The 13,785-nt window shown below is 41.7% G+C and overlaps 1 protein-coding gene across 5 annotated transcripts in view; it reads left to right on the forward strand.

Annotated features, from left to right (window-relative positions):
* EPC1 (enhancer of polycomb homolog 1) overlaps positions 1–2,500 on the forward strand; it is a 93,099-nt gene extending 90,599 nt beyond the window's left edge. For all 5 annotated transcript variants that reach the window (XM_068562172.1, XM_068562168.1, XM_068562170.1 and 2 more), the window contains one exon: positions 1,120–2,500. In XM_068562172.1, coding sequence (XP_068418273.1) covers positions 1,120–1,192 — 73 coding nt within the window. In that variant the 3' untranslated portion in view covers positions 1,193–2,500. The remainder of the gene's footprint in view (positions 1–1,119) is intronic.
* The last annotated feature ends 11,285 nt before the right edge of the window (positions 2,501–13,785 follow it).

The raw sequence follows: 13,785 nt of genomic DNA on the forward strand, positions 1-13,785 counted from the left end.
TCAGAGGTTAACAAGTAACCTAGTTTGTCTAGAGATTTGGGAAGATTAGTGGTAGAAGTTGGAGTGGTTGGCGGCCGGACTTTGAGGCGTCTTGGCTGCCGCTCTGACACGTAGGCTTCCTCAGCTGGGAGTGGCCCAGGGCAGGGAGCAGGCTTTGTAGCAACGGACTGCAGCTATTAGTTTCTGGACCCGTGCATCCCTTCTGCTTCTGAACTTAAGTGGTAGTCACGTCTGCTCAGTGCTCATGCATTCTTAATATTCTGGGTCTAGTCATAGCTAGCCAAACAACTATAGCTCTTACTTAAATATATAATACGTGGTTTTCATCGCTACAGAATTATATAACCGCGGGAGACTCGAAGTGTAAGGGAAACGTTCGCATCACTTACTTTAGCTCCTCTGTTTAAAGATGAGGGAACTGAGTGTGCAGGGCAGAGACTGAGACACAGATGTAGAGGACAAACGTATGGACGCCAAGGGGGGAAAGCAGCGGGGGGGTGGGGTGGTGGTGTGATGAATTGGGAGATTGGGGTTGACATGTATACGCTGATCTGTGTAAAATGGATGACTAATAAGAACGTGCTGTATAAAAAAATAAATAAAATAAAATTTTAAAAATAAATAAATAAAGATGAGGGAACTGAGCTCTGCGAGCACGTCGGCAGTCGAGGGGCAGGGGCAGCGGGGACCCTGGTCTTCTGATTGCTCAGCTCCACGTAGAGAAAGAACTCGGACTTCAAAGTCCTGACATGAATGACCTTCACTCACATTGTTCCTTTTTAAAACTCTTAGGAAAGGTTTAATAGAGGAGGAGATTGAAACTATAAACTAAAGCTTGGTTATTCTTTATGTGTTGTAACACCTAGGTTGCTTGGGTGCTACAACAGGTTTGTTGGTAATGTAGTTGACCATGGAATGTGCAGCGGACACAAGCCTGACTTCCGGTTGTGTGTTCCGAATGATAAACCATAAAAGTTCATATTCCTCTACTTGCTATCCTGTCCCAAAAGAGTCAGATCTCTTTCTATTATTAAAAACATTTAAACTTTTTATTGGGAAGATCATCTTGATTTGTTAAATTGATTGCAGATAAGTAATTTATTGAACTTTTTTCAACAGGGAGAATCATGAATCAGAAAAGCCAGCACTAAACAACATAGCAGACAATACAGTAGCGATGGAGGTGACGTAGCTTCCTCAGGAGTGGAGCCGCAGCCTGGGGACTTGATTAGGTGCTATGCATCAGTAGCATTTTGAATGCAAGGGATGATGGAACGCAGCACGTGCGTTTCTGTGGCAGCTGTGGGGACTCGACAGCAATGCTCATCTCTCATGCTTCCATTTTTCTTTTCTTACTGTTAATAGGGAAAAAAATCAACATCTGTAAATTAAGAATACAGCAATTATCTGTACAGTACTGCATATTTGTAATACCCTTGTATATATGTTACTTGAATACAGAGATGTTCATTTGTGATGCTTTGCACTTGGGGGTGGGGGGGGGAGGGAAATAAATTGCAACAAAGAGTGTGAGATGATGTGAGAGTGTGTAGAGATGAGGTGTCATCCCATCATGTGCATGGTGCAGAGCCTGCTGTTTTATCTATTTATTGTGCCGTGTTTACAGTTTTGTACACTGTACCTTCATTGGTTCCTGTGCTGTAGTGAATGTGTTAGGTAGCTGTGGACTCCTTGGTATTTTGTAAATGGTATAACATAACTTGGTTCCCCTCTGGGTCCCTGAGTTTTCTGTGTATCATGTGAAAAAAAATGGTGACATACATACAGAATTTTACAAAAAAAAAAAAAAAGGCATCAGTTTTTTAAAAATGGGGAATGTACTGTTAAATGGGGATCTTCCTGGTCTACTATCATTAGGACAAGTAACGAGCTAAAAATGAAGTCTCTTGAATCTTCCCATCCCCACCTGCCCACGGAGCTGTGGGTAGTTTCTGGTACTTAAAGCACTAATGTTATGTTGCTGCTCTGCAAACAGCCCAGTAGTCCCATTTCCTTCCACACCAGAAAGTGTTAAATCAAGTATGCAAATGGAGTCCTTACAACTGGAGTTTATGTTGTCTTGCCCTTTTTTTAGCACAAGAAAAAAATTGTACTTTTTTATTGTCGAATTGTTTCAAAGACTTCATTCTTTACTTGTTCTTACAAAAAGGATATAAGGGAGAAGAATGCAGTAATTGCTGTACGTGTATCATCATTCCAGTTTCTAAAAACAGCCAGCCAGCTTTTTTCCTTTTAAGATTCTCCAGAAGGCTGCGAGGCCAGAACCACAAATATCGGGTGCCTTCCTTTGGAAATATTTGACCTCTCTTCTGTGAAGAGAATGGTACTTAACAGACTACTACTAGTGCTTTGTCAGTACCGAAGTCTGAATGCCCAGTCCAATGGCATACATTATCCTTAAGGTTTTTAATCCCACCTGGAAAAATTGTGATAGAATTCTCACAAAATAAACCCAGGGCATTACATGTTGACAAACTAATGTGTAGTGGTCTTTTGCTTTTATTTTCAACCCAAGAACTTTTGTGTGACTTTAATTAAAATCATTCAGTAAAGCGGGGGGCAGGGCCGGTCATGGGAACGTGAGCAATTACTTTCCAGTTCATTTTTCTCAACAATTATTTATTGAATGATTACCTAGTATGCTTGGGACTGTTTTAGGTCCACTACAGTGAAAAAAATTCCTGCCCATTCTATGACCATGGAATTTATAATTTCATTGAGTGATAAAAACAAGATGAATATGTAAAATTTAAATTGTATTATGGTGAGTATTTGGGGGGAAAGTAAAGCAAGGAGAGGGGAGAAGCAGTGCCAGGATGGGGTGGAGGTTGCCGTTTCCGGTAGGGTGGGCAGAGAAGCGCCCACAGAGATGATGGGGCAGGGGGGTGGAGAGGATACATACAAGGGTTGGGGCGTGCCTGGTTTGCTGAAGGAACAGCAGTGTGGCTCTGGTGCACAGGCAAAGAGGAGCGGAGTAGGTAAGGTCAGAGGGCATCGGGGAGGCTGCTCGTGGCGGGCCTGATAGGTGACTTTAAGGACTTAGGATTTTGGAGCAGAGGAGTGATGTGGTTAGAACAGGCTCACTCTGGCTTAGGTGTTCAGAATACAGTAAAGGACCAAAATTTCTCCAAATGTGATGAAGACAGTCCACAGACCTCAGGAAATCAACGAACCACAAGCACACACACGAAGAAAATTTGTTAAAGCATATAATCAAATTGCTAAATATCGATGATTAAGAGAAAAATCTTAAAAATAACTGATTTTTAAAAAGACGTATTACAGAGAAAAATAAGAATGACGGCAGATGTTCACTGGAAGACATGCAAGCTGAGAGGCAGTGGAGCAATACCCTTACTGAACAAAAAAACTCTCAACCTAGAATTCTAAACCTTGCAACATTGTTTTTCAAAAACGAAGGTGAAATATTTCTTCATACATACAAAATCTGACAGAATTCATCGCAAGCAGACGTCCGATACCAGAATGTTAAAGGATGTCCTTGAAGCAGATGAAAGTGGTATCAGAGATCTGGGTGCACGCAAACAAAAGACCATCAGGAATGGTAAATATATGTGTATGCATTAAAACTCTTTTCCTGATCTTTTAAGTCTTTAAAAGAATCGGCTTTTTGAAGCAAAAATAATAAGAGTGTATTATGGCATTGTAACACAAGGAGAAGGAACATATATGAGAACAGTAGCACAAAGGTCAGGGAAGGAAGAGGGCCTAAGGGCCTGATCCTACACTCAGAATGGTATAATATCCCTTGAAGGTAGACTGTGGTAAGTTAAGGATGTATACTCAAGTCCTAAAGCAACCACTAAAATCACAAAACAAAGAGGTACGGCTAATAAGCAGGAAAGAAAAGAAAGTAAAATCGTAAAAAATATTCTATTGACCCAAAAGAAAACAGAAAAAGAAAAAGGAAACAGAGGACAGAGTAAATAGAAAACAAATATGAACATGGTAGATTTAAACCCAGCCACATCAATAATAATATTAAATGCTAATGGTCTAAACAACCCAAGTGAAAGGCAAAGATTGTCAGATGGTATAAAAAAAGAAAAACCCGTCTATATACTGCCTTCAAGAAACCCACTGCAAATCTAAAGACACAAATAGGACAAAAGTAAAAGGATGGAGAAGGATATACCATGTTAACACTCATCAGGATCTAGAGTGGCTGTATTAATATCAGACAGTACATTTCAGAGCAAAGAATATTACCAGGAATTTTAAAAGGTCACTTCATAATGATAGAAGGATCACTTTATCAAGAAGACATAACATTCTTAAACATTTATTCATCTAATTACAGAAATTCAAAAATACATGAAACAAAAGTGATGGAATTAAAAGGAGAAATAGGCAAATATACAATTAAAATTAGAGGTTTCAGTATCCCCTTTCCAATACTTGATAGAGCAAGTAGACAGAAAATCAGTGAGGGCTTGAACCACGTTATCAACTAAGTTGCCCTAATTGACATTTTTAGAACACTCTATCCAACAAATGCAGAATACACATTTGCTTCAAATGCAAATGAAATGTTTAGCAAGGTACACCGTACTGTGGGCCATAAAGAGAATCTCAATAAATTTAAAAGGATTTAAATCATACAATGTATTTGCTCTGACTAGAATAAAGTTAGTATTATTAACAGATCTAGAAAGCCCTTAAATATTTGGAACCTAATAACAAACTTCTAAATATCATATGGGTCAAAGCAGAAATCAAAAGGGGCGTTAGAACATATTTTGAACTATGGACACTGGAAAACTATGGAAAATGGAAGTATACATATCAACAGTTGTGAGATGTAACTAAATCAGCACTTGAAGGAAATTTATACCAAAAATTAAGAAATAAATCAATAACCTAAACTTCTACCTCCTTACAAAACTAGAATAAGAAGTGCAAATTAAACCTAAAGCAGAGAGAAGAAAGGAAATGATGAAGATCAGAATGGAAGGAAAATTTAAAAAGTGAAACAATAGAGAAAACCAGTGAAACCAAAAGCTGGTTCTCCGAGTAGATCAATAAGATTGATAAACCTCTAGCCAGACAAATTAGAATAAAAAGAAGATAGAATTTACCAATATCAGGAGTATAAGAGGAAACATTACTACAGATTCTACTGAAATTAAAATACAAGGAAACATTAAAAACTATATGCCAATAAATGTGACAACTTAGGTGAAATGGAAAAGTCCCTTAAAAGACACAAATTACCAAAGCTCTCTCCAGAAGAAATAGATTTAAAAACAAAAACAAAAAACTACAACAAAAGAAAACTACAGGTTAATGTGCCTCATGAACATTGACACAAAAAATGCTTAACATTTTTTAGCAAGTCAATTGCAACAATATATACAAATGATACGACATTATGACCAGTAAGAATCAAAAATGACTGTGTGCCATATCTAGGTGACTAATGCCTGAGATACCTACATAGTTTCTCATGGTCCAGGAGTGGTATCGTAAAGCAGCTGAAATTTACCCCATGCTTCTAAGGAGGTGTGGATAGAGCTTACTTAGATGGAGCCAGAGCTGTAGAGAGTCAGCACCAGAGGACGAGGGACACAGTTCTGTATCAGCAACCAAGGATCAGATGGGGCCCCATATATCCTAGCATGTGCCAATCTGTGTTCAGATGACAACTGAAGCCCAGGCAGCCCTGGTTCAAATTCTGGCTGTACGCCTAACTGTGTAACGTTGTGTAAGTTACTTAACCTCTCCCAGTGTCTTCATCTCTAAAACAAGGAAAATAATAGCACCTACATTGTTGGGAGATTTAAATGAGACCATGCAAGTACAGTACTCACTCAGGCCAGTGTTCAAAAAAAAAAAAAAAAAGATAAAGAATGTAGTGCCTTCCCCTAAAAAGAATTAAATTTCATTTTGTCAAGACGATGCAGTCAGGTGGGAACTGGGAAAATAACTCACAGCTTAATACTTGTTCTGGGGTTTTGTTTTTTGTTATTTTTTGCCAAATAACTTGACACACAGAGGTACCCTTCGTTTCTTGCCCTTCCTATTATTATGAGAAATTAAGTAAGTCTCTCAATCTACTGTGGCCTAAATTGCAAAAGGAAAAGACACATGAAAAGTCTGGACAGTAATATACTGGAGCCAGCTCACATTGACTCATGAGAATCAACTGTTAAATTTTTGGGGATTTTATGAACTGGTTCTTAAACAGCCATTATTAGAAAGTAAATTATATAAACTTACAAATAAATAAATTACATAAAAACAAGGATAATGATACAAGAAAAGAAAACTACAGAACAATATCCCTGATGAATATTAATGCAAAATCTTCAACAAAATATGAGCAAACAGAATTCAATAGCACATTAAAAGAATTATACACTATGACCAAGTAACCTGAAATGCAATGAGGGTTTAATATACAAGTCAATCAATATAATGCACCACATTAACAGAATGACGGAAGAAACCCACATGATCATCTCAACTGACGCAGAAAAAGCATTTGACAAAATGTGATGCTTTTTCACGATACAAACACTCAACAAACTACGAATAGAAGAAAACTATCTCAACATAATAAAGGCCTATAGGACAACCTCAGAGCAAACATCGTACTCAGTGGTGAAAGACTGAAAGCTTTTCCTCTAAGATCAGAAACAAAACAAGGATGCCTGCTTTCACCACTCCTATTCAACACAGTACTGGAAGTCCTGGCCAGAGCAATTAAGCAAGAAAAAGAAATAAAAGGCATGCAAATTGGAAAAGAAATAGTAAAACTATCTCTGTAACAGATGACATGACCTTACATAGAGAAACCCCTAAAGATTTCTCAAAAACACCTATTGGAACTAATACACAAAAGTAGCAAAGTTGCATGATACAAGATCAAAACACAAAAATAAGTAGTGTTTTTACACACCAACAATGAACAATCTGAAAAGGAAATTGGAAACGAATTCCACTTACAATAGCATCAAAAAGAATACAATACTTAGGAATAAACTTAAACAAGGAAATGAAAGACATACACTGAAAACTACAAAACGTTGCTGAAATAAAGACATCAATAAATGGAAAGAGAGCCTGTGTTCATGGATTGGAAGACTTAATATTGTTAAGATGTCAGTTCAACCCCAAACAACCTACAGATTCAAAGCAATCCCTATCAAAATCCCAATGGCAATTTTTGCAGAAATAGAAAAAAATCCATCCTAAAATTCATATAGAATCTCAAGGAACCCTGAAGAGCCAAAACTATCTTGAACAAAGTTGGAGGTCTCACATTTCCTGATTTTAAAACTTACCACAAAGCTCTGTGATCCAGCAATCCCACTCCTGGGCATATATCTGGAGAAAACCATAATTCAAAAAGATACATGCACCCCAATGTCCATTGCAACACTATTTACAATAGCCAAGACATGGAAACAACCTATATGTCCATCAACAGATGAATGAATGAAGAAGATGTGGTATATATACAATGGAATACTACTCAGCCATAAAAAAGAATGAAATAATGCCATTTGCAGCAACATAGGTGGACCTGGAGATTATCATACTAAGTGAAATAAGCCAGACAGAGAAAGACAAATATCATACGAGATCAGTTATATGTGGAATCTAAAAAACTGATACAAACGAACTTATTTACAAAACAAACAGACTCACAGACATAGGAAACAAACTTGTGGTTACCAAAGGGGAAAGGTGTGGGGGGAGGGATAAGTTAGGAATTTGGGAGTAACATATATACACTACTATATATAAAATACATAAACAACAAGGACCTACTGTGTAGCACAGGGAACTCTACTCAATATTTTGTAATAACCTATATGGGAAAAGAATCTGAAAAAGAATGGATATATGTATATATGTATAACTGATTCACCTTGCTGTACACATGAAACTAACACAACATTGTAAATCAACTATACTTCAATTAAAAAGTATTTTTTAAATAAAAGAATATATAAAGAACTCCTATAACTTAACAACAAAATAACCCAATAAAAAAAATGGGTGAATGATTTGAATAAGACATTTCTCCAAAGAAGATTACAAATAGCCACAAGCGTATGAAAAGATGCTCAACATGCCTAACCATTAGAGAAATGCAAACCCAAACCAGAATGAGATACTACCATCTCATACCCATTAGGATAATGACTATTAAAAAAAAAAAAAGAAAAAACAGAAAATAACAAGTGTTGGTGAGGACACGGAGGAATGTGAACCCTTGTGCACTGTTGGTGGGGATGTAAAGTGGTTCAAATGCTAAAAGAACAGTGTGATAGTCCCTCCAAAGACTAAAAACAGAACTACCATATGACCCAGCAATTCTACTTCTGGGCACATATGTATAAGAAATTGAAAGCAGAGTCTAGAAGAGCTATTTGTACACCCACATTTACAGCAGCATTATTCACAATAACCAAGAGGTGGAAACTACCAAGTGTTCATCAACAGAAGAATGGATAAAGAAGACGTGCTATATACATACAATGAAATACTATTCAGCCTTTAGAAAGTAGGAAATCCTGTCATATGCTACAACATGAATGAATCTTGAGGACATTATGCTAAGTGAAATAAACCCACCACAAAAAGACAAATACGGTATGATTCCACTTACATAAAGTATCCAAAGTAGTCAAACTCATAGAAACAAAGTAGAATGGTGGTTGTCAGGGGCTGGGGGAAGGGAGACATGGGGAGATATTCTTCAATGGGTACAGAGACTGGGTTTTACAAGATGAGAACAGTTCTGGGGCTTGCACAGCAATGTAAATATACTTAACGCTACTGAAATAAATGGTTAAGATGGTAAATTTTATATCGTGTGTTTTATCACAAAATTTTTTTTAAATCAAAGGTAATAAACAAACAGACCTCATCATTTCCTAGTTACTTCGCTCTACCCAGTTTACACTCTTGAGGTTACTTCTACTGTGTTTATGAGGTAGACCTACTATGTACAGCTGGGCCTCTGCACATCACTTCCCAACTCGGCGTTCAAGGACATCTCGTTGATAGCTTGAAATCGGCCATGATGGGAGTATTTACCCCCCGCAGAAATTGGGAAACACTAAAAATTGTTTGTTTGGAGTGCTGGTTGCTGAATATGTACCTGCCACCACGAGGCTCAGCAGAGATGCTGGTCTCAGTCCTGTCTGCCGCTGAACGATAAACTCTCCACCGGCACAGTGCTCGGGATAATGAGGGTGAGTGTTGAGACGTGTGAAGAGCTTTACTTCTGCCACTGGCCCCAGGGGAAAGGGATGTAAAAAGAAAAAGATCACAAGGACCTGATGGGGAGAGTGTGTCAAGCCTGCAGTTCTGTGTCTCAGCCTCTACACAACTGCTGCATTACTCACAGTGGCCTTGCTGCCCAGGACAGCCCAGATCAAACCCTGCAAACCAAACTAAGCCTGCACACCCAGCTCTATGCAAATAGATCTCTCTATTATCAGCGGAGAGACGGCCCAAAGCAAGTGGTTCTGGATTCATCCTAATGCCACCAAAGGCAAAAAGATCCGGATCGTTGAGGACATAGGTGGTAAAGTCCGGCTGATAAGGTGTCCTATGACTCTTTCTTCAAAGACTTGCTACTTGTTTGCTAATTTGGCAACTTTGATGAGCGCTATTATTATATTAGCACTAGGAGGAAGTCACTGGTGCCCCCTTGTGGCAAACTTTGCAAAAGAGCAAACCCCCAACTGCCCAGAAGACGCGGAAAAGGAAAGGTGACAACAACAAGCGCAGAACAGGGTGACCTGCTGCTCTGGCACTTATGTGTGCTGCTCTGGCACTTATGTTATGAATGGGGGCAGTGGTGGGACGCAGGTCTACACTGTCTCTAGAAATGTGCTGAGTCAACGTAACGCTTCAGAAAATGTTTTTAAGAAATAGAGGCAGCTTGTCCTTGTAGAAGGAGGATTGCACTGCAAGTGTTAACTGCAGCTGTGCCAGCCTCACCTGGGCATGTTTCTCAAAGTCTCGTCCTCCATCCGACGGCCTGCATCATAGTCCCCAGTACGCTGATAAAAATGCACATTCCGGGGGCTTCCCTGGTGGTCCAGTGGGTAAGATTCTCGCTCCCAATGCAGGGGTCCGGGTTCAATCCCTGGTCAGGGAACTAGATCCCACATGCATGCTGCAACTAAGAGTTCGCATGCTGCAACTAAAGACCCCATGCAGCCTAAATAAATAAATAAACATTTTTTTAAAAATGCACATTCCCAAACGTCACCCAAACCCTACAGATTCAGTTTCTCTGGGAGTGCACGTGCTAAACAAGCTCCCCAGGTGTTTCTTATGAACACTGATGTTTGAGAACCGCGTGAATTCAAAGATGAGCCAGAAATTCAAGTGGGTCGTGATTGTTGTCATAGCCATCTGTCACTGAAAGGCTCTCATTGACTCTGTCCCTGGTCAAAGGAAACTGAAGGGGCAGGACAATTAAGTGTGATATGTGCTCCTGGATGGATCCTGGTCCAGGAAAAGGATATTCGTGAGGCATTTGAAAAATGTCTGAAGATTCGTTAATAGTATTGTTTCCATGTCAATGTCCTTGTTTTGGAATACGGTCCACAATATTGTAATAACTTTGTATGGGCACAGATGGTTACTATACCGTGGTGATCATTTCATAATGTATACAAATGTCAAATCACTATGTTGTACACCTGAAACTAACATAATATTGTACATCAGCTATATTTCAACGTAAACGTCCTTGATAGGAATTCCTTGGCAGTCCAGTGGTTAGGACTCCGAGCTTTCACTGCCGAGGGCCTGGGTTCCATCCCTGGTCAGGGAACTAAGAATCCGCAAGCCATGCTACACGGCACAGAAAAAAAAGAAAGAAAGAAAAAGTCCTTATTGTGATAATTGAACTATGATTACATGTGTAGTGTTAACATTTGGGAAAGCTAGGTAGGGAGCCTCTAGGACTTCTTTGCACTATGTTTTGCAACTTTTTTGAAAATACAAAATTATTTCAATATTTTAAGTTACAAATTAAAAAAATTTAAGTCTCCCACTTGGTAAGCACGCATTTTATATCTTCGCTACTGTAAGTGTGGACCAGCTGCATCAGGTACCCCTGAGAGCGAAGAAACAGGGGACCGCTCCAGACTGGTTGGCGTCAGGTGCAACAAGCAGGGAACTTACATAGAGGCTGGTCTCGGGCGCCAAGCATAAAGTCAAGAAGAGCTCCACGCCCACCCACCAGACAGGCCTTAGGGGACTCAGTCAGGTATTCAGGCCAGATGGTCTCAACACCCGCGCACTCTCAAGGCTTCCTCCTCCAAACCGCTGCTCGCGGGGGAAGAGTAGGCGGAAGGCACAGTCCCAGGACAGCGGAGGCGTGAGCAGCGTCCGACTGGCCGGTCCACGTGCAGGTCACCTGGAGGTCACGTCCTCTCCGAGACCTCCTTCCCCACACTTGCACGGCACCCTGGGCTCACGGAGGCCGCCCGGGGCTCTGGGGCGTCGGGACCCTCACCTGCAGCACCCCGGGCAGGACAGACACTGCCATCCTGTTCTAGCCCCAGCATCCCGTGCTGGTCACTCGCGTCACCCAGGCCCCGCGGCGGCTGGGGTGGTGGCGTGAAAGGCGGTCCAGGATGTGCTTTCCTCCAAGCCCACCAAGGCTGGTCTTCAGAATCCACCAAGGAAGTGGCATCTCTCCTCGTGTCCTTTCCCTCTTATCCGTAGGCCCCCCCGGTACCCCAGGCTCCCGGCCTTTCTCTCGAGCCACGAGGATCACGCTCTCAGCTAGTGCCCGGCCCAGAGGGCCCTAGCGACCAGCCCACTCTGCAGCCGGGGCCAAGGCCTCCTGCACAGTGGAGGCCCCAGGACGTTTGCACGTGCCAAGCGCGGAGCAGGGACGAGGGGCACTGGGGCGGGGGGTGAGGCGGGCCGGACACCACTGCCAAATGTGGGAGGACCTTCCGGGCCCCTCAGGTCTCACCGCGCACTTGTCTTTACTCCAGGCCAACCCTCGGAGGAAGCAGCTGCCAGGCCGGTGACACCATCACTGCAGAAAGCGGGGAGGAGGCCGCAGTGACAGCCACACCCGGTCCCGGGGACAACAGTCAGCGACTCGGAGATCCGCGGGGGGACGGTCTGAGCCTCACGGCAGTTTATCCCTCAAAGCCTGGCGTGCAGAGGTCTCCCCCGACTCCCTTTCTTATCTCAACCCTGCTGGGAGTGTGTGAGCGTGTGAGCGTATGTGTGAGTGTGAGCGTGTGTGTGTGTCAGCGTGTGTGTGTGTGTGTGTGTGTGTGCGCGCGCGCATATGCATGAGAAAGAGACCTTGAGATTCAGAGAATGAAATGAGAGAGACAGAAACGTCCTTAAAAATCCATCCAAACCGGGTGTGTAGAGTCAGCGCCACCTAGAATCCCGCCTGCACAGTTTCACTTCTCCCTCCCCCCTCCCCCCTCAGGAGACCTCACATTCTAGAACCCCGTTCCCAAAGGGGAGGGCTGGGCTGGGAGTAGGGGAAGCCGAATCCTCCAGCGAGTTTTTAAGCTGCTTTTGTGGGAGAACTACAGCAACAGTTCTCACACTGCTTTGCCTAATAATCATAAGAGGTAATTCTCCTAGTTTTTGGGCAGGATCCAAAAAGGGGCATTAAAAAAAATTTTTTTTTATTAGAGTATAGTTGATTTACAATGTCGTGTTAATTTCTGCTGTACAGCAAAGTGACTCGGTTATACTTATATATACACACACTCTTTTTCATATTCTTTTCCATTATGGTTTATTATAGGATATTGGATATAGTTCCCTGTGCTCTACAGTAGAACCTCATTGTTTATCCATCCTATATATACTAGTTTGCATCTGCTAATCCCCAAACTCCCACTCCATCCCTCCCCCACACCCCCTCCCCCTTGGCAACCACATGTCTGTTCTCTATGAGTCTGTTTCTGTTTTGTAGATATGTTCATTTGTGTCGTATTTTAGATTCCACATATAAGTGATATCACATGATATTTGTCTTTGTCTGACTTACACTTCACTTAGTGTGATAATCTCTAGGTCCATCCATGGGGCTGCAAATGGCATTATTTCATTCTTTTTTATGGCTGAGTCGTATTCCATTGTATATATGTACCACATCTTTATCCATTCCTGTGTCAATGGACATTTAGGTTGCTTCCATGTCTTGGCTATTGTGAACAGTGTTGCTGTGAACATTGGGGTGCATGGATCTTTTCGAATTAGAGTTTTGTCCAGGTATGTGGAAGAAGCATTTTTAATAAATATTCCCAGGGAATTTGGCTGAGGGGGGTCTGAAGAACACCTTCTGAGGAGCAGTGCTTCTCAAACTTTAACATGCATTCCTAGGGAATTGGGGTTTGTTTTTTTTTTTTTTAGCTTTATTTATTTATTTACTTATTTATGGCTGTGTTGGGTCTTCGTTTCTGTGCGAGGGCTTTCTCTAATTGCAGCAAGTGGGGGCCACTCTTCATCGCGGTGCACGGGCCTCTCACCATCGCAGTCTCTCTTGTTGCGGAGCACAGGCTCCAGACGCGCAGGCTCAGCAATTGTGGCTCACGGGCCCAGTTGCTCCGTGGCATGTGGGATCCTTCCAGACCAGGGCTCGAACCCGTGTCCCCTGCATTGGCAGGCAGACTCTCAACCACTGCGCCACCAGGGAAGCCCTAGGAAATTGTTAAAATGCACATTCTGATTCAGTGGGTCTGGGTGGAAGGTCCTGCATTTCCAACAAGCTCTGAGAAC

This window comes from Eschrichtius robustus, chromosome 1 (assembly GCF_028021215.1).
Source record: "Eschrichtius robustus isolate mEscRob2 chromosome 1, mEscRob2.pri, whole genome shotgun sequence".
Classification (NCBI taxonomy): Eukaryota; Metazoa; Chordata; class Mammalia; order Artiodactyla; family Eschrichtiidae; genus Eschrichtius; species Eschrichtius robustus.